Raw genomic sequence first — 22,143 nt, forward strand, 5'->3', positions numbered from 1 at the left:
TGCTCGACATCATATCCTCAACATGTCGTGATTAGGCTAAAGAACATGGCTAAAGATTTTAACCTAATGATGGGGCTTTCAATGGAAACAATATCTGAGAAATAAAACAGTTATAAATGATGAAATCATAGAATAAGTATGTCAACTTAGGGTATAAAGTATCTTACTGCGAGAGACTGAAGTTCACCAATAACATAAGTAATTTCAAGAAATGTGTGGTACAATTAACAGGATATTAAGAGGTGAAACCCAGAAATTAGCACACACAAAGTTATGTGGGATGATGGCAGTCCCATAGTTAATTTAGGACAGCGAGAACCAGAGAATAGACAGATTAGACGAAAGGAAATTCGACGTTTCAGAGATGAGTCACAGATGAGATTTTTAAGATTTGTGGCGGCTATATACCCCCAGGTTGAAAACGAGATGGAAATCATTTGCATATTGAGAAGTGAAGTGAATCTCTCTCTCTCTCTCTCTCTCTCTCTCTCTCTCTCTCTCTCTGTGTGTGTGTGTGTGTGTGTGTGTGTGTGTGTGTGTGTGTGTGTTGTGTGAGTCATAGATCACTTGACAGATATAAACTAAATTTCCTACACATACCACTTATTATCGGGGAAGAAGTACTACGAACCACCTGTCTCCCACAGGGGTGGTATTGTGGGTGAAAAGGATTGATATTGCTGTGACCTCTAGGTTGCCCTGAACGACAGGTGTGTTATGTAGGTAATATTGTGTGGATGGGCACATCTGAGCACAGAGGTATGGGAGGAGGAGATGAATACTGAGCGGAAGGAGGATGAATTGGACAAATAGAGATGGGTGTAGTAGATGGACAGAGAGACATGAGAGGAGGAACTAGACAGACAGAGAGGGGAACGAGGATATGTACAGATAGAAGTAGAAGACTGAGATGAACATAGAGAGGAGGAAAAACAGAGGAGGGTGGAGATGAACAGAGAGAGGTTGGAGGAGGGGATGAACAGAGAGATGGAAAGGAGGAGGTGGAGAGAGATAGGGGAAGGGTGAGATAGACAGAGAGGAGGACAAGAAGAGGGATGGATAGATAGGGGGAGGGGTTGATGGACAGACAGAGAGGAGGAGGGAGAAGATGGACAGAGAGAGGAAGAAAGGGGGGATGGACAGAGAGATGGGTGAGATGCTCAGAGAGGGGGAGGAGGGGCAATGGTAAAAGGCAGGTGGAAACTGGAGAGAGCTAGTGGACAGGTGGAAAAGGAACAGGAGAGAGCAGAAGGTGTTCAGAGAGGAGGAGTGATGAGACAGTCAGAGAGAGGGAAGGAGGAGATGGTCTGAAAGAAGGGGGAGGGGAAGATGTAGGATGTAAGTAGACAGGACCAGTGGACAGGTGATAAGTGAAGGGGGGCAGGAGGACTGAGGGGAGGAGGAGATGAAGAGAGAGAGTTGGTAGAAGGAGATGGACAAGAAGAGGTTGAGAAGGATATGGACAAAAAGACGTGGGAGAAGGAGATGGATAAAGAGAGTTTTGAGGAAAAGACAGACAGGGAAAAGGAGGAGAAGGAGGTGGAATCAGACAAGGGGGGGGGGGGGGAGAAAATGGACAGAGAGATGGAGAAAGGAAGAGATAGGAAGAGAAAGGGAGGAGGAGGAGGAGAAGGACATGGATAGAAAAGAGGGCAGAGGAGGAGATATGTGCATCTGTGGGCGTAGCTGCAGGTAAAAGAATAGAGTAAATGGAAAGCATATACAGGGTGGTCAAAAACAGTCTGGAAAGCTTGTAAGGGTGTTACAGGATAGATTGTGCTGAGAAATAATTGTCGAGAAAAAAATTCGATACGTTGCACCGTTTCCAAGTGACGAAGCTATTCTGAAAAGCAATGCCTCCGAATTTTTATGTGAAAACTCTTATAGCTTTTTAAATAGAAGCAACGTTTAGTGTTCAACTTCTTTGTTGTTCATGGTTGCATGTTCGCAGTCCACTGTCACGAGAGGGCTCCAAATTGTATCGCGTAACATGGTAGTGTGTATAGTGACTATATTGGTACGTGAGAAACAACGTATTGTAATCGATTTTCGAGTTATCCCACCTAGGTGCTCTACCATCTTATCAAAATCCTACCCCGCATCATCCACATCAATCATCTCCATATCTATTGCACTGTCCACAAACTAGATTCTAATTACCATTCTCTCTCATCTGATCACCAATCGTGGTGTGCTGCTGCGCCTTCACAAATATATCCCTCAATCCCTACACCTAACACACTCCCTATACTATCCCAATGCAACTTCAACCAGCTACCGCTGCCATACAATGAGATCCGCCCTGATACTTATCCCTCCTACAAATTTTAGCTCTCCCTCCTCTATCCCATTCCACATCAGTGCTCTTCCCTTCTCCATCTATTCCCATTCCTTCCCTCTTGTAACAGCTGCCCTACCCACACAACATACTACTCCTCACCCTCTGTCTTTCCCACAGACTGTATTTCCCACTAATTGCCTCAACACTTACCTATCATCTCCATTACCAAGCAGATGGTGCAGTGTATAGCACACTGTACTCACATTCGTAAGGTCAACGGTTCAAAGCCACGTCGGGCCATCATGATTTAGGTTCTCGGTGATTTCCTTAGATTCCTTCAGACAAATGCAGGGATGGTTCCTGTGAAAGGGCACAGCCGACTTCCTTTCCCACACTTCCTCAACCTGATGGGACTGATGACCTTGCTGTTTGGTCCCCTCCCCCAAATCAGCCAACCAGCTTATAATCTCCATCGTTTTTCCTACGTAACAGATCCCTATCTTTCACCCACACCTCTCAACCATATGGAACGTACTCTATCCTCCAACAATACTTCTCGCTGTAGTGCAGGTCCTCAAGATACAAGTGAAAATGCAGTACTTCCTATGTTTTGGTTTTGCAACAGTCCATCTTTGATTTTGATTTAAAATAAAAAACAGCCCCAAATATTTTTTTTCGATTTCTCATTACACCTTCTTTTAAATTGCTTGGCCGAAGAGCGGAGAACTTTACCGCTGACAACCCGCCCCCTCCCCCTCTCCCAGAGCATGTGCTGTGTGGGGAACAAAACACAATTTTTAAAAAAGTTTCACTTCAGACTTCGAACTGCCCATGTTTCGATTTGCAGAGCATTATCCTTCTTTTGTTCTCTTTGTGACAAATCTCTCCTGGATTTGATAACGTTGTTGCATCTGCTACTATTATTGTTGTGGTCTTCAGTCTAAAGACCGGTTCGATGTGGTAACATTACAGTTGAACTATGCAAATTAATCAAATTAATTACGCAAATCAGCCATCCCCTGCCCTTCCAATCCCACTCCCCGTCTTCCCTCCCCCTCCCCCATACTATGATATCGTACAGACGGGAATTTCGAATTTTCGTGGGAATTTTGAATCTTAGGGATAGTTTTGAATTTTGGCGGAAACATCAAGAAAATGGCAGGTATGTTTTGTTCCAAGTCTCTGCTGACGTCCCATACCCACCAACACCCAGGAATTGGTGGGGAATTCAAAATGACAGATGCCATTTCTGGGACTTGAACTCCGGTCCTTCTCGGTGGAAAGCCCGAGTACACCCATCTACACAGAGAAACAGTCATTCTCTACCTGGCTGAAAGGAGAGGAAGGCTAGGTTACCGTACTTTATTTATTTTGGGTGGTAAACTGAAATATAGATCAGTCCTAAATACGAAATTAATCGTAAAGATCGCTCCCAATTACACGTCTATAGGCACAGCACTACACGAGGAGGGTCCGCAGCTCGTGGTCGTGAGGTAGCGTTCTCGCTTCCCGCTCCCGGGTTCGATTCCCGGCGGGGTCAGGGATTTTCTCTGCCTCGTGATGACTGGGTGTTGTGTGATGTCCTTAGGTTAGTTAGGTTTAAGTAGTTATAAATCTAGGGGACTGATGACCATAGCTGTTAAGTCCCATAGTGCTCACAGCCATTCGAACACGAGGGGCGTCTGAAATCGCAGTTTTTTTTTTGGGTCATCAGTCTACTGACTGGTTTGATGCGGCCCGTCACGAATTCCTTTCCTGTGCTAACCTCTTCATCTCAGAGTAGCGCTTGCAACCTACGTCCTCAATTATTTGCTTGATGTATTCCAATCTCTGTCTACCTCCACAGTTTTTGCCCTCTACAGCTCCCTCTAGTACCATGGAAGTCATTCCCTCGTGTCTTAGCAGATGTCCTATCATCCTGTCCCTTCTCCTTATCAGTGTTTTCCACATGTTCTTTTCCTCTCCGATTCTGCGTAGAACCTCCTCATTCCTTACCTTATCAGTCCAATTAATTTTCAACATTCGTCTATAGCACCACATCTCAAATGCTTCGATTCTCTTCTGTTCCGGTTTTCCCACAGTCCATGTTTCACTACCGTACATTGCTGTACTCCAGACGTACAACCTCAGAAATTTCTTCCTCAAATTAAGGCCGGTATTTGATATTAGTAGACTTCTCTTGGCCAGAAATGCCTTTTTTGCCATAGCGAGTCTGCTTTTGATGTCCTCCTTGCTCCGTCCGTCATTGGTTATTTTACTGCCTAGGTAGCAGTATTTGATATTAGTAGACTTCTCTTGGCCAGAAATGCCTTTTTTGCCATAGCGAGTCTGCTTTTGATGTCCTCCTTGCTCCGTCTGTCATTGGTTATTTTACTGCCTAGGTAGCAGAATTCCTTAACTTCATTGACTTCGTGACCATCAATCCTGATGCTAAGTTTCTCGCTGTTCTCATTTCTACTACTTCTCATTACCTTCGTCTTTCTCCGATTTACTCTCAAACCATACTGTGTACTCATTAGACTGTTCATTCCGTTCAGCAGATCATTTAATTCTTCTTCACTTTCACTCAGGATAGCAATGTCATCAGCGAATCGTATCATTGATATCCTTTCACCTTGTATTTTAATTCCACTCCTGAACCTTTCTTTTATTTCCATCATTGCTTCCTCGATGTACAGATTGAAGAGTAGGGGCGAAAGGCTACAGCCTTGTATTACACCCTTCTTAATACGAGCACTTCGTTCTTGATCGTCCACTCTTATTATTCCCTCTTGGTTGTTGTACATATTGTACATGACCCGTCTCTCCCTATAGCTTACCCCTACTTTTTTCAGAATCTCGAACAGCTTGCACCATTTTACATTGTCGAACGCTTTTTCCAGGTCGACAAATCCTATGAAAGTGTCTTGATTTTTCTTTAGCCTTGCTTCCATTATTAGCCGTAACGTTAGTATTGCCTCTCTCGTCCCTTTACTTTTCCTAAAGCCAAACTGATCATCTCCTAGCGTATTCTCAATTTTCTTTTCCATTCTTCTGTATATTATTCTTGTAAGCAGTTTCGATGCATGAGCTGTTAAGCTGATTGTGCGATAATTCTCGCACTTGTCAGCTCTTGCCGTCTTCGGAATTGTGTGGATGATGCTTTTCCGAAAGTCAGATGGTATGTCGCCAGACTCATATATTCTACACACCAACGTGAATAGTCGTTTTGTTGCCACTTCTCCCAATGATTTTAGAAATTCTGATGGAATGTTATCTATCCCTTCTGCCCTATTTGACCGTAAGTCCTCCAAAGCTCTTTTAAATTCCGATTCTAATACTGGATCCCCTATCTCTTCTAAACCGACTCCTGTTTCTTCTTCTATCACATCAGACAAATCTTCACCCTCATAGAGGCTTTCAATGTATTCTTTCCACCTATCTGCTCTCTCCTCTGCATTTAACAGTGGAATTCCCGTTGCACTCTTAATGTTACCACCGTTGCTTTTAATGTCACCAAAGGTTGTTTTGACTTTCCTGTATGCTGAGTCTGTTCTTCCGACAATCATATCTTTTTCGATGTCTTCACATTTTTCCTGCAGCCATTTCGTCTTAGCTTCCCTGCACTTCCTATTTATTTCATTCTTCAGCGACTTGTATTTCTGTATTCCTGATTTTCCCGGAACATGTTTGTACTTCCTCCTTTCATCAATCAACTTCAAAAATTGATGATTTCTTACAACTGGTGTTATCCCGCTGGAAACTGGTTACAATATCACCTGAAACTAGTAGCAGACATACTCAAAATAAATTGTAACTCTACATAGAATGATCCCTTTACCTACAAGTCGAAATAAAACTCTCAGCTCGACTTGCAAATAACAGGGAAAAAGGCTGGAGTCGAAGGTACTATATTTATTTTGGGGGGAAATGTGTTCAACTGACTAGATGTTGGTGTTGGACAGAGAGGAGTTTAATAAGTGTATTACCTGTAAGCATACAGCTGAGGTCCGTGTCTATAGCCTCCTGTAAGAGGAATGGAAGGAGGTGATAATGGATGACCGTAGGGGGAATGCTTTTAAGCAAACAATGGTAATGCAGCGGGACGGACTGAAGATGCATTTCGCAACTCATAGAGACTGTTGCCTGTGCTGGAGCTGTTTGTATTTCTGGAATGACTGGTCAGTCCACAGTGCAGAGGACGACACTGTACATCCACCACTATCGCTTTTTACTGACTGCGTGTGTGTCCCGCTGTTTTACAGAGTTCGCTACAAACACTTCCCGCTGCATTCATGCATGCTCTACTCAACATATATCCTGCAGCACTAGTACTCGAAATTAAATAAACGGTGCTGTCTTTATTTCTCAACAACTTCGCCCTATTGCACGGCCCCCAAGAGCTCACCTTGGTGTAGCTGAAGAGTAGGCTAACATTTATACTGATACATAGTAAGAAGGGATAGGGCAGCAAACCCTCACTGAGTTGTAGGAAGGCCACAATACAAGCTATCACAACTGATGGATAATGCTTCACTGCTCTCGGGAAAAAAAAATCATATAATATAGCAGTGAGTTGCTACTCTCATACCGGGCGCCTCCCCAGGTGGCGGATAGGGGAACGCTCATCAGATATGATGGGCACTGAGGAAATAAAATACTCAGGGCGGACCAAAAGTAGCAAAACAAGTCCAGGAGCGACAGTTCCCAGAATGGGCGACTTCCAGGACAGCCAAAATCCACCAAGCGACTGCCTTGGATCAAGCGGCTTGACGGTCAGCGTCTGTTCACAGATTGTGCGGCTGAATCACCTTCCTCTACAAATCACATTTGTAGTTGTAATCTCGGAGACTTGTCTCCACACAGGAAAGATACATCCTTGAAAGTTCAAAACATGGAAAGTTCTTTTAGTCAAAATTCCCCGCCTGCCAAAATAAGACAGGAAAGATTGCCATCGGATCCGGGGGGCAATCAACCAAAGGAACTTACGGATGAATCGGAGCATCTGAATACACCGAAGCAAACACTGAGAACCAACACCTTTACAAACTTCGCCACGATAAACATAAACTCACTAGCTAAGGTTGGAAAACTCAAAACTCTACTGGACACTGCCATAGAGCAAAGGATAACAATACTCGCCATACAGGAGATGAGAAACACAATGCGGGAACCATACGAATCACAGGGATTCAGAATCTACCAAGGAATCCCTGGAAAGAGAGTAATGAAAAATGTACCACAATTCGGAACAGGTTTCATAGTGAAAAACACAATAATAAATTCTGTCAAGGAGTTCAAGGCCTACACGGATAGAATAGCAACTCTGACCATCAGGTCCGCAAACAAGACGTACACGTTAGTCAACGTGCACGCACCCACAAACGAGAAGAATAGAACTGACCCGAAACATGTAGAGGGATTCTGGAATCTGCTAGACCAAGTCCTCACTAATGTTCCATCAAACCACACTAAAATCGTAATGGGAGACTTCAATGCGCAGATAGGAAGAGAGAAAAGGTTCAGGAACATTGTTGGGGACTGGCCGGCACAAAAGAAAACTAGCACGAATGGCAGAAGATTGATAGAAATTTGCAGAGAACACAGAATGGTGATTAAATCGACCAGATTCAAAAGAAGACCACACAAGAAGAAAACGTGGAAACACACTGATTGGAAAAAGGGCGAATACCAACTTGACCATGTCTGTATGGACAAAGACCATCACAGAGAAATCTACAACGTTAAAGTTCTGAGGGGAAAGGACCTGGGCTCTGATCACTACCTGTCCAAAATAAAAATCAAGATAACACCGGCTGGAAAAAAGAAAAAAAGAACCAACCGGTTGAGACGAACCCACGACCAAGCAAAAATACAAAACAACACACAATACGCAATGAAAACAAACACAGTCCAATCAGACACGGAACTGGAAGAACTGACAGAGAAGTTGAAAACAATAGCCGCAGAAATAGCACAACCCGAAAAGAGAAAAAAACACCAGTGGTGGGACAGAGTGTGTGAGGAGGCAGTCGACAAGAGACATGAAGCGTGGAAGAAATTCCAAAATAACAAAACTGACGAAAATTTTGCAACGCTGACCCAACAGAGGAAAATAACTCAAAGAACGTTAAGAAATAGCAAAAGGAAGTATCATCACGGACTGCTGGACCAAATAGAAGATAGCTTTGCCAAAAACAACTCACGGCAATACTATAGAACATTTAGGGAAAAAACCAAAACCTTTACACCACCAACCCTCATGCTCAAAAACAAAGAAGGAGTAACGGCACACAACGATGAAGAAAATGCCAATATTATGGCGGAAAGCTTCCGAAATCTTCTGAACTGCGAAGACCCGATCAATATACTCGACATAAATACTAACACAGAAGTCAGGACACCGGAAGAGAACATACAAGCACCATCAATATCAGAAGTGGAAATAGCAATTAAACAATTAAAAAACAACAAAGCTAGCGGAGAAGACCAACTAACGGCAGAGCTATGGAAGTACGCCGGAGAAAACGCAGTGGCCAGCCTCCACAAGAACATTCAAAAGATCTGGAAAGAGGAGAAATTACCGACAAGATGGACAACAGCGATAATATGTCCCATCCACAAAAAAGGGAGTAAGACAGACCCAGGCAATTATAGAGGGATCTCCCTACTGGACTGTACGTACAAGATTCTCTCCAAAATAATTTATAACAGGGTCAGAGACCAACTAGAAAAAGAACTGGGAGAGTATCAGGCGGGATTTAGACCGGGAAGAAGCTGCCCAGAACAAATATTAAACCTAAAGCTAATCATCGACTACTACAAATCAAGAAACAAACAACTAGTGATCTCTTTCATCGATTTCCAAAAAGCCTACGACAGCATACATAGAGAATCTTTGAAGAAGATACTGAGAAATTTAGGCTTACACCCCAAACTGATCAAAATGATTGGGCTTACACTGGAGAACACAACCTCTAAAGTCAAATTCAGAGGAGCAACCTCAGACGCGTTCGAAATTAAAACAGGATTAAGACAGGGGGACGGGCTGTCCCCAATTCTGTTTAACTGTGCACTGGAATATCTGATGAGAGAATGGAGGAAGATTAATCCAGAACTAATAAAAGTAGGAACAAAAATCAAAGTAAACTGTTTAGGTTTTGCGGACGACTTAGCGCTATTAGCAAACAACATAAAAGAGGCAAGAACGCAAATTGAGACACTAGAAGAGATAGCTGGGAAAATTGGACTAAAAATCTCGTTCCAAAAGACCAAAATCATGGTCAGGGATCCTCTCTGCGTTGATCACATATCAATTTTCAACACTAAAGTAGAACTGGTGAAAAAATTCAAGTATCTAGGGGAAACAATAACACACAACAATAACGAGAAAATAAACTGGAAAGAAAGAACTGACAAACTGAAGAAGTCTCTATTCACAACTCAGAACATATACAATAAGAGATGCCTATCAACAAAAACCAAAATCAGACATTACCAGACGGTGATTCTCCCGGAAATACAATACGCATGCGAGACAATCTCCGGACCGTATAAAATAGGAGAGAGAGAAGCAATAGAAAAAATAGAAAGAAGGATAGTAAGAAAGTGTATAAACAAGAAGAACCTAGTGGAAGGCCAATGGAGAATAATCCCAAACGAAACCGTCTACAAAACAATCACTCCACTAACAGAATTCTTCAGAAGGAAAAGGATATCATTCCTGGGACACATACTGAGAACGGAAGACACTAGACTAGCTAAACGACTGATCGACTTTTATTGGAATAAAAAAATCAAGTCAAACTGGGTGAGAGAAGTGCAGAAGGACATGGAAGAACTAGGAATCTCGAAGGAGGATCTTGTAACAAAATCACAGAAATACAGCGAATGGGTAAAAACAAACACAATAACACTCACGCACAAACCAAGGCAGAGACGAAATGTGGTGTATTCAGAGGAGGAAAGAAAACGAAGATCGGAACGGCTCAAAAAAATATGGGCTAAAAAGAAAGAAGAAACAGCCAAACAAATGAAACGGCTAAGGACGACTACAAGATTTGAACTAAAGTGATCCAATAGGGTCGTAAAAGCAATAAATAAATAAATAAATAGCAGTTAAACACTACTCGAAACCAAATAGCATTGATACTTCAAATACACACACACACACACACACACACACACACACACACACACACACAGAGGCGTGCACACTCACAGATCATGGTAATTGCTTCACTGCTGTCATAAAAACAATTATAGAATCCAAAAATTAAGTCCACTCGGGAACCGATCAACCACACACACACAGATCATGGTAAATGCTCCACTGCTGTCATAAAAACAATCATAGAATCCAAAAATTAAGTCCACTCGGAAACCGATCAGCCATGACGATTTAAAAAAAACACACACACACACACACACAAAGGCGCACACAAGCAGGTCATGGTAAATATTTCACTACTCTCATAAGAGAAATACATCGATATTAACATGAAAAAAACACCACACGCCCTCCCCCACAACGAAACAAAATGCATTATTCATCAGAAATTAACGAAAACTCCCACGCCACCATAATGACATGTTATACTCGGCTTGTGTTAACAGACTAAGAACTCCAGAATCACTACCTCAGTCCTCCTACCCCACCTCCATCTCTCCTCTCTCTCAAGCCTCGCAGAAGTAGAAACAATTTCCTGGTCCGTTCTTAGAATCTGTAGCCTCTGATGCACAAACAGTTCCATCAGCGTGTCGGCCGAGCATGTGGTCGGTCGGCTAACAAAAGCTACACATACACAAGGTGGTCCATTGATTGTGACCGGGCCAGATATCTCACGAAATAAGCGTCAAACGAAAAAACTACATAGGCCGAAACATGTCTAGCTTGAAGGGGGAAACCAGATGGCGCTATGATTGGCCCGCTAGATGGCGATGCCATACGTCAAACGGATATCAATTGCGTTTTTTTACATAGGAACCCCCATTTTTTATTACATATTCGTGTAGTGCGTAAAGAAACATGAATGTTTTAATTGGACCAGTTTTTTCGTTTTGTGATAGATGGCGCTGTAATAGTCACAAACATATGGCTCAGTTTTAGACGAACAGTTGGTAACAGGTAGGTTTTTTAAATTAAAATACAGAACGTAGGTACGTTTGAACATTTTATTTCGGTTGTTCCAATGTGATACATGTACCTTTGTGAACTTATCATTTCTGAGAACGCATGCTGTTACAGCGTGATTACCTGTAAATACCACATTAATGCAATAAACGCTCAAAGTGATGTCCGTCAACCTCAATGCATTTGGAAATACGTGTAACGACATTCCTCTCAACAGCGAGTACTTCGCCTTCCGTAATGTTCGCATTTGCATTGACAATGCGCTGACGCATGTTGTCAGGCGTTGTCGGTGGATCACGATAGCAAATATCCTTCAACTTTCCCCACAGAAAGAAATCCGGGGACGCCAGATGCGGTGAACGTGCGGGCCATGGTATGGTGCTACGACGACCAATCCACCTGTCATGAAATATGCTATTCAATACCGCTTCAACTGCACGCCAGCTATGTGCCGGACATCCATCACGTTGGAAGTACATCGCCATTCTGTCATGCAGTGAAACATCTTGTAGTAACATCGGTAGAGCATTACGTAGGAAATCAGCATAAACTGCGCCATTTAGATTGCCATCGATAAAATGGGGGCCAATTATCCTTCCTCCCATAATGCCGCACCATACATTAACCCGCCAAGATCGCTGATGTTCTACTTGTCGCAGCCATTGTGGATTTTCTGTTGCCCAATAGTGCATATTATGCCGGTTTACGTTACCGCTGTTGGTGAATGACGCTTCGTCGCTAAACAGAACGCGTGCAAAACATCTGTCATCGTCCCGTAATTTCTCTTGTGCCCAGTGGCTTAACTGTACACGACGTTCAAAGTCGTTGCCATGCAATTCCTGGTGCATAGAAATATGGTACGGGTGCAATCGATGTTGATGTAGCATTCTCAACACCGACGTTTTTGAGATTCCCGATTCTCGCGCAATTTGTCTGCTACTGATGTGCGGATTAGCCGCGACAGCAGCTAAAACACCTATTTGGGTATCATCATTTGTTGCAGGTCGTGGTTGACGTTTCACATGTGGCTGAACACTTCCTGTTTCCTTAACTAACGTAACTATCCGGCGAACGGTCCGGACACTTGGATGATGGCGTCCAGGATACCGAGCAGCATACATAGCACACGCCCGTTGGGCATTTTCATCACAATATCGATTCATCAACACGATATCGACCTTTTCCGCAATTGATATACGGTCCGTTTTAACACGGGTAATGTATCACGAAGCAAATACCGTCCGCACTGGTGGAATGTTACGTGATACCACGTACTTATACGTTTGTGATTATTACAGCGCCATCTATCACAAAGCGAAAAAAGTGGTCCAACTAAAATATTCATATTTCTTTACGTACTACACGAATATGTAATAAAAATAGGGGGTTCCTATTTTTAAAAATGCAGCTGATATCCGTTTGACCTATGGCAGCGTCATACAGCGGGCCAACCATAGCGCCATCTGGTTTCCCCCTTCAAGCTAGACGAGTTCCGTTCTTCGTAGTTTTTTCGTTTGATGCTTATTTCGTGAGATATTTGGCCCGGCCACTATCAATGGACCACCCTGTATAATAGGCCATGACTTCAGTGGGCCACAGAACAAAGCAAGATAAATGACGGCTATTCTGAACAAAGATGACCGCATGTTGTTTGTCTAAAAGTGCAGCTGCGTTTGCCAATGGGACACGCCCAACGTCGCCAGAAGTGGCCTCAACAAGCGCTCGCAGTTCTGAAAGAGAGGATATATTTCAGTGTAAGAGTTGTATTTAATGTCAGTGCACCTGTTACAAGCATATATACACAACCCCGACAATAATAAAAGCCTTGTTTCTCTCTTTCAATCTCCGACTTTATCGTATGTGAGACACTTTCAGACATGTCCGAAAGAACAGATAACATCTTCATATAGTTAAGGCCAACCGGCCATTGTCCTTCTTCCTCTGTGCTGGATGCATACGCATTGTCCGAACGCTTACGGGACTCGTTAAGATTGTCTGCCGCGAGTAATGAGTGTAATGGACAGGGGCACTACGAATGTAGTGTGTGGACATTAAGCTGGGAATGTGGGTCTCACGGGGAGTGTGCAAGGGCTAAATCCCTGCAGTCGCACAATCCTCTGTGCCCTCGATGGCTCATATGGATAGATCGTCTGCCATGTAAGCTGGAGATCCCAGGGTCGTGTCCCGGTCGGGACACACATTTTCAACTGTCCCTGTTGATGTATATCAATGCCTGTCGACAGCTTAGGGTCTTGATTTAATTATCATTACATTGTAATTCTGTTAGAGACAGCAAAGGACCTGGAAGAGTAGCTGAACGGAATGGACAGTGTCGTGAAAGGTGGATATAAGATGAACATCAACAAAAGCAAAACGACGATAATGGAATGTAGTCGAATATCAAATGATGCTGAGGGAATCAGATTAGGAAATGAAACACTTAAAGTAGTAAAAGAGTTCTGCTTTTTCGGAAGCAAAATAACTGATTATTGTCGACGTAGAGTGGATATAAAATGTGGACTGCAATGGCAGGGAAAGCGTTTCTGAAGAAGAGAAATCTGTTAACATCCAGTATAGATTTAAGTGTCAGGAAGTCTTTTCTGAAAGTATTTGTATGGAGTGTAGCCATGTATGGAAGTGAAACATGGACGATAACTGGTTGAGACAAGAAGAGAATAGAAGCTTTCGAAATGTCGTGCTACAGAAGAATGCTGAAGATTAGATGGGTAGAGCACGTAACTAATGAGGAGGTACTGAATAGAATTGGGGAGAAGAGTAATCTGTGGCACATCTTGACTAGACGAAGGGATCGGCTGGTAGGACACGTTCTGAGGCATCAAGAGATCACCAATTTAGTATTGGAGGGAAGCGTGGATGGTGATATGGTAGAGGGAGACCAAGAGTTGAATACTCTAGGCAGATTCAGAAGGATGTAGGCTGCAGCAGTTATTCAGAGATGAAGAGGCTTGCACAGGATAGAGTAGCATGGAGAGCTGCATCAAACCAGTCTCCGGACTGGAGACCACAACAACAACAACGACAACGGGTATGTTACGATATTACAATGCTCTTTCGTTAATTTTCGATATATGATGTATTGTGCTTCATTGTGAGTAAGGGTGGGTAGTGTTTGTTCTCGCATTGATTTTAATGTTTTTATTTGCGAGAGCAGTGAAACGTTTACCATGTTCTCTCTCTCTCTCTCTCTCTCTCTCTCTCTCTCTCTCTGTGTGTGTGTGTGTGTGTGTGTGTGTGTGTGTGTGTGTGTGTGTGTTTGAATCATCTAGGCTGTTTGGTTTCGAGTGCTGTTTAATTACTGGATTGTATGATTTTTTCTGAGAACAGTGAAGCATCTTCCATCAGTATGGCAGCGTGTATTGGCCATCCTACAACTCAGTGATGATTTGCTGCCCTATCCCTTCTTACTCTATATCAGTATACATGGTACTCATCAGCTACACCTAGGTGATCTCTCAGTGGCAGCGGAATAGGACGAAGTTGTCGAGAAATAAGGGTAGCACCGTCTACTTAATTTCGAGTACCAGTGCTGCAGGATGTATGTTGAAAAGGGCATACATAAACGCAGTGGGAGATGTTTGTAGCGAACTCTGATGTCAAGCAACGAGACACACACGCGGTCAGTAAAAAGCGAGAACGGTGGATGCACAATGTCATCTACTGCACTATCAAATGACCAGCCATTCCAGAAACACGGACAGCTTCAGCACAGTCAATAGTCTCTATGAGTTGTAAAATGAATCTTCAGCCCATCCCGCTGCATCACCATTATTTGGTGAAAAGTGTTCCCCCTGCACTCATCCATTATCAGCGCCTTCCATTCCTCATGTAGGAGGCTATAGACACAGACCTCAGCTGTGTGTTGACTTATTAAACTCCTCTCTGTCCAACGCCAACATCTCCTCTGTTGAACAGATTTCCTGCTAAATATAAGGATAGTACCTTGCACCCCAGTCTTCTGTCGTTAATTCACAAATGGAGCAGAGAGATTTATTTCTACTTGTAGCTAAAGGGATCATCCTATGTAGAGTTACAATTTATTTTCAGTGTTTCTGCTACTAGTTTCGAGTAGTATTGTGAACTTTCTTTCCAGTAGTATGACATTGTCAGTTTGATATGTATGCTGTTTTAGGCGCTCCTTGTGTTGCGTTGTGCATATGGAAGTGTAATTAGGACAGATCTTTATGATTAATTACGGAATTAGTATAGATCTTCAGTATACCACCCAAAATAAATAAAGGACACTAATCTAACCTTCCTCTCATGCAGGTGAATAGAGACTGACCGTTTCCCGCCAAAATCCACAATTGCCCTCCTACTTACGTCCACTTGAACCTGCTTTCTGAAAACAAGTCTAGGTCTTCCTCTATAATTTTTATGCCTTACATTTCCATCCATTGCAAAATTGACTTCTCCATAAAGACTCAAGTTGCGTCCTGTTAACTGAATCCCTCTTTTAGTCAGGCTCTGCCACAAATTTATTTTCTCCCCCATTCCATTCATTACCTACACATTAGTAGTTTTGTCCTGTCTTCAGCATCCTTTTGCAGCACCACATTTCAAAAGCTCTATTTCCTTCTTGTCTGAACTGCCTATCTTCACGTTTCACTTACGTACAAGGCTACACTCCAGATAAAAATCTTGAGAAAAGTCTTCCTAATATTTACACTTAATTATAATGTTAACGCATTTCTCTTTTTTTCGCAGGCTTTTTTTTTGTTTTTGCCAGTCTCCATTTTAATATTCTCTCCTGGATATTAAGGTCTATTACAGACTCATGCCCAAACTCTGAATACAAACTAGTTCACCTCCATAATTTTTTGCAAACGGGACTGTCATCATGAGAATATTTCATAAGACAGATTGTCCTTTGCATACACTTTTTAAGTCTTCAGTGCAGTGACAGCCGTTGTCATCTACACGCTTATGGCACTGACGGTGCCAATCTTTTCGTCTAGTCTACAGGATGTAGTTATGTACTCCCAAAAGCAGGACAGTTTTCTGGATTACTATACACTCCAAGATCCTCTTGATAATTGTTGCCTGCCCTCTAAACACCATCTCTACTCTTCTGAAATGTTTTTTGTAAGTACTATGTTCGATAATAGGACAATGAGCAGAGGTGGTTATATCAGAGTCCACATGCAGCTAATTAAAATGACTACTTCTAAGAAGCCAACGTGCTTCTTGGGTCTATATCACTGTCAGAAAGAGGGTTACTTCGGATGAATCTGTTCTCGCCAATAATAAAGTAAGATATATAAATTTAAACTTTACTACCTGGTTCATCTGAGCAGTGTTGAATGTGTCGTAGCCCAGGCTCATACATTATTACTGGCACTGTCGGCCATCATTTACCAATCAACCATCGCATTAAGGTTCATTTTATTTAGATCGCAACTGCCCTCTCTTTCGTAACCGTGTAAACAATTCAACGTTTAAAAAATTCAATACCACTCACTACATTTAAAACTCTGTGTTTTACTTACCACATGGCAAAGGCGTGTAAACTTCTGCTCACTCGTGATGTTGAAGCTTTCCACAAGTTACCGGAATGCGATACTGGTAAACTTTATATAGTGTTGCTACTTCGAATGCACGAGGTTTGACTGAAAAGTAATGACTCCACCTTTGTAACTCTTCAACAGTTGGCAGCATTAGTATGCGGCAGGTACCGGCTTGTTCCGTAGCCTCTTCTCTACAGCTCCAGTTGGCGGGAGGCCTTAGCTTTGAACGGTTGTGTTGTTACATTGTAAAGTACGGAACCCTGCTCAGACGGTCGGTCAGTGCGATTTAAGCAACGTACAGTCATTGAATTCTTGACAGCTGAAGGTGTCACCCCAAAGGAGATTCATCAGAGAATGAAAGCAGTTTATGGTGATTGTGTTGATGTGAGTACTGTGCGTCGTTGGGCGAGTAAGTTTAAAGATGTTGAGGCGGGAACATCCGACCTGCGTGACAAACAAAGAGTTGGACGTCCTGTGACAGCAACCACCGAGTTTCACAAGCAAAATGTTGACATATTGATTCAGGACGATCGTCGTGTCACTCAGAGAGAAACTGCAAGCACGATCGACATTTCACAAGAATATGTGGGTCACATTACTGCTTTTCTTGGCTATTGGAAGATCTGTTGACGATGGGTACGCCAAATGCTGACTCCTGAAATGAAAGCGCACAGACTTGAAATTTGCCACAAACTCCTCTCGCTTTACGAAAATGAAGGTGACGCCTCTCTTCGTTGAACTGTGACAGGAGACGAAACGTGAGTACACTATTACGACCCAGAGACGAAACGTAAGTCTATGGAATATCGACTCAAAGACTTACCCCAGAAAAATAAATTCAAGACTCAGCCCTCAGCTGGAAAAATGGTTCAAATGGCTCTGAGCACTATGGGACTTAACTTCTGAGGTCATCAGTCCCCTAGAACTTGGAACTACTTAAACCTAACTAACCTAAGGACATCAAACACATCCATGCCCGTGGTCAGCTGGATAAATCATGGCCACAGTGTTCCGGGACGCAGATGGTGTTATCCATGTTGACTTCCTTGATCGTGGAACAACAATAAATTCAGGGCGTTACATCACAACGCTGCGAACTCTGAAACGACGGCTAACAAGGGTCTGAAAGGAAAAGGGAAATGTTTTCCTGCGGCATGACAATGCCACCACATTAGACCTTCAGAGACTGAATCTCACCACCGTACAGCATCCTACATACAGTCCAGATTTAGCACCGTCTGACTTCCATCTGTTCCCGATAATGAAAGACGATCTGCGGGGACATCATTATGCTTCTGATGAAGACGTTGAGAGAACTGTGAGACTGTGGTTGGGGAAACATAATGTCGACTTCTTCCGTGACGGCTTCAGAAAACTTGTTCATCGTTGGCAGAAATGTATCCAATTGGCTGACGATTACGTGAAAAACTGAATATTGGTAATTAAATATCACATTCTAAGGATTATTTCTGAGTTCGATTTATTAAAATATTCCCATCCAAACCCAATTAACGACGGTGGAGGCATTTCTTTTTATTCTACCCTCGTATATAAGCCATGCTAAACTTTTAAGGACGCGACGGAAGCGTAAACACGTCCGGACAGACCTTGGCCACGAGACGCAACCTTTTCCTTCTGTGGAAGCACACTTTTTTCCGTTACTTTCCCACGCCGTTGTTGACGCCATCGACAATGCACCGCGTGGCGTGTACGTGTCAACTGCTTCAGAATGTGCTAGAAACTGAAGAGGGTGGGTGGAGTTGGGGCTGTCGTCAGTAGCGGTTGATTCGCTCTTCGAGCAAAGAAATCAATATTGGTAACCCTATACAAGGCTGTTAGCAAAATGAAGGTGACTTGTTACACTGGAAACCTTGCACAGACATGCTCGATAGCCTCATCATACACAAATCGAGTTATGGTATAGTTACCTAATGATAACCCATGCATCCGCTTGCACTGGGCGCGTCAGCGTACACAATCGCAAACACTTATATTACCTGTGTTTGACGGGTCGTCCATGACAGAGAGTGTGGGTTTTCTGTTTCCAATCGCTAACGCAAATATTTTGCTCTTTTTATTTAGTTTATAATTTCGCATGTATAAGGCAGACAGTCTATTTAGAGGTCTGCATAAAAACTTGAACAAGATCTCATCACCGTAACCAATATCAGATGACTTCATTTACGATGAACTATTATACAGCATGTAGTTGTCAGTGTTCAGAATACGAGACTTTATATTGCAGGAAAAATTAATGTTATATTACTATACTCTTTTCATCATAAGAATAAATCTGATGTAAACATAACGCCATGTATTTCATCCTCATCACCGGCGCGCAAGTCGCCCAATGTGGCGTCGAATGAAATATGACTTGCACTTGGCGGCCGAACTTCCTCGAATGGGGCCTCCAGGGCAACGATGCCATACGCTCATTTCATTTTACTTTTAAAGTAACCACATGTCTGAAGCTGTTTTATACATTGGAATTCGATTCTTTAAAGAATCGGGGGTTGACTGTTTTTATAATTAATTTGCAATGTGTGCAGTATATATATTAATATTTTTTTAATTACGCGTGGCTTATTTACTGCACTATGTACTTTCACTAATGTATTAAACGTGTTAAAACGTAGTTTATATAACATACTACGTAATTTAACTTGTAAACTGTAGCATTATATGTGAATTCGTTTATAACGCACATGTTGTAAGTCAAGCTAACGACATGACTTCAATTATTTACAGGAAAGAAGAATGTTCCGATTTGTGGGGGTGCTAGAATGCGTTGCATAAAAATTGGAGAAGGTACGTAAATAAATAAAGGGCAATGCACGCTGAATACATTTGGTGTTTCTATTACATAAAGTGTGGATGTATAACGGTATGACGTTACGAACTTCCAGCTTATTCTGTTTACATCCACTGGATGGTTATTTAATTTCATGGAATCTTTGTTTTCATGCCTAACACACCTCTTGACGACTGCTAAGGAACAATGCCGTTCCACACCCGTCGCATCGCTACAGTGATGTGTCAGTAGGGAGGGGGGGGGGGGGGAGCGCAGAAAAGCATTTTGTACTAACCCCCTGGATCGTGCCAGCCAAATGGCGGATGTCTCATGGAAGTAGGCCAGTGGGTCCTGTCACCTCCAGCTGCGGACCAGTTTGCACTGATACAACCGTAAACTCTGGACATGCGACGGTGACCCCTATGAGAGTAACTTTTTTTCTCCTCTTTTTAAGTCGTCAGTCTTCTGATTGGTTTGATGCTGCCCGCCACGAATTCCTCTCTTGTGCCAACCTTATCACTTCAGGACAGCACTTGCATCCTACGCCCCCAATTATTTGCTGGATGTATTCCTTTACCCTCTAGTTCCCTTTAACACCTTGGAGGCTATTCCCTGATGCCTTAACAGGAGTCATGTCGTCCTATCCCTTATGCTTGTTAGGTTTTCCAAATGTTCCTTTCTTTTCATCCTCATTCCTTACCAGTCCAATTGATTTTCAACATCCTTCGGTAGCACCGTATTTCAAACGCATCGAATCTCTTCTGTTCCAGTTCCTACAGTCCATGATTTACTACCAAACAATGGTGTGCACCAAACGAACATCCTCAGAAATTTCTTCCTCATTCTTTACCAGTCCACTTGATTTTCAAAAAAATGGTTCAAATGGCTCTGAGCACTATGGGACTTAACTTCTGAGGTCATCAGTCCCCTAGAACTTAGAACTACTTAAACCTAACTAACCTAAGCACATCACACACATCCATGCCCGAGGCAGGATTCTAACCTGCGACCGTAGCGGTCGCTCGGTTCCAGACTGTAGCGCCTAGAACCGCACGGCCACTCCGGCCGGCACTTGATTTTCAACATCCTTCAGTAGCACCACATCTCAAACGCTTCCATTGTCTTCTTTTCCACTTTCCCCACAGTCCATCATTACTACCAAAAAATATTGTTCTCTAAATGTACACTCAGAAATTTCTTCCTCATAATAATGCCTATGTTTGATACCAGTGACATCTCGACCAGGAGTGCCCTCTTTGCCTTCGCTAGACTGCTTTCTATGTTCCTCTTGCTTCGTCCGTCATGGGCTATTTTGCTTACAAGGCACTAGAATTCCTCAACTTCGTCTACTTCTACTTTTGACGTTAAGTGTCTCACTATTCTCATTTCTGCCACTTCTCATTACATTTGTCTTTTTCCGGTTTACTTTCAATCCACATTCGTACTCATAAGTGCTCATCCGATTTAACACAGTCTGTATTTCTTCTTCACTTTCAGCAGTGTCATCAGCGAATATCACTGATATCCTTTCACCCTGAATTTTAATCCCATGCTTGAACCTTTCTTTTATTTCCGTCACTGCTTCTTCGGTGTATAGATTGAACAGCAGGGGCGAAATACTGTATCCCTGTCTCACACCTAGCCAGCTTTAATTCAAGCACTTTATTCTTGGTCTTCCAATCTTATTGTTCCCTCTTGGATTTTGTACATATTGTTACCGGCCATCTTTCCCTGTAGCTTACTCGCATTTTTCTCAGAATTTCGAACATATTGCAGCATTTTACATAGTCAAATGCTTTTTCTAGGCTCACGAATCCTATGACCGTGTCTTGATTTTTCTTCATTCTTGCTTCCATTATGAAGCACAACGTCAGAACTGCCTCTCTGTTCCTGTACCTTTCCTAAAGCCAAACTGATCTCACCTAACACATCCTCTATTTTCTTTTCCATTCTTGTGTAGACTGAGGCGACAAAATTCGTGGGATACCTCCTAATATCGTGTCGGACCTCCATTTGCCTGGCATAGTGCAGCAACTCGACGTGGCAGGGTCTCAACAAGATGGCCGGAAGTCCCCTGCAGAAATATTGAGCAATGTTGCCTCAATAGCCGTCAATAATTGCGAAAGTGCAGGATTTTGTGCACAACTGACCTCTAGATTATGTCCCACAAGTGTTCGATGGGATTCATGTCGAGCGATCTGGATGGCCAAACCATTAGATTGAACTGTCTAGAAAGTTCTTCATACCAATTGTGAACTGTTGACTGGTGACGTAGCACATTGTCATTCATAAAAATTCCATCATTATTTGGGAGCATGAAGACCATGAATGGGTGCAGATCGTCTCCAAGTAGCCGAACATAACCATTTCCAGTCAATAATTGGTTCAATTGGACCAGTGCACCCAGTCCATTCCATATAAAGACAGCCAACAC

At 42.7% G+C, this 22,143-nt stretch overlaps 1 protein-coding gene across 3 annotated transcripts in view; it reads left to right on the forward strand.

Moving 5' to 3' along the window:
• The window catches only part of LOC126263119 (pickpocket protein 28-like), a 331,006-nt gene that overhangs the window by 200,513 nt on the left and 108,350 nt on the right, over positions 1-22,143 (forward strand). For 2 of the 3 annotated variants that reach the window (XM_049960131.1, XM_049960133.1), the window contains one exon: positions 19,667-19,726. The exons of the other annotated variant lie outside the window; for it this stretch is intronic. In XM_049960131.1, the coding sequence (XP_049816088.1) occupies positions 19,667-19,726 (60 nt within the window). The remainder of the gene's footprint in view (positions 1-19,666; positions 19,727-22,143) is intronic. 3 annotated transcript variants of the gene reach the window in all.

Source organism: Schistocerca nitens, chromosome 6 (assembly GCF_023898315.1).
Source record: "Schistocerca nitens isolate TAMUIC-IGC-003100 chromosome 6, iqSchNite1.1, whole genome shotgun sequence".
In the NCBI taxonomy this organism is placed as follows: Eukaryota; Metazoa; Arthropoda; class Insecta; order Orthoptera; family Acrididae; genus Schistocerca; species Schistocerca nitens.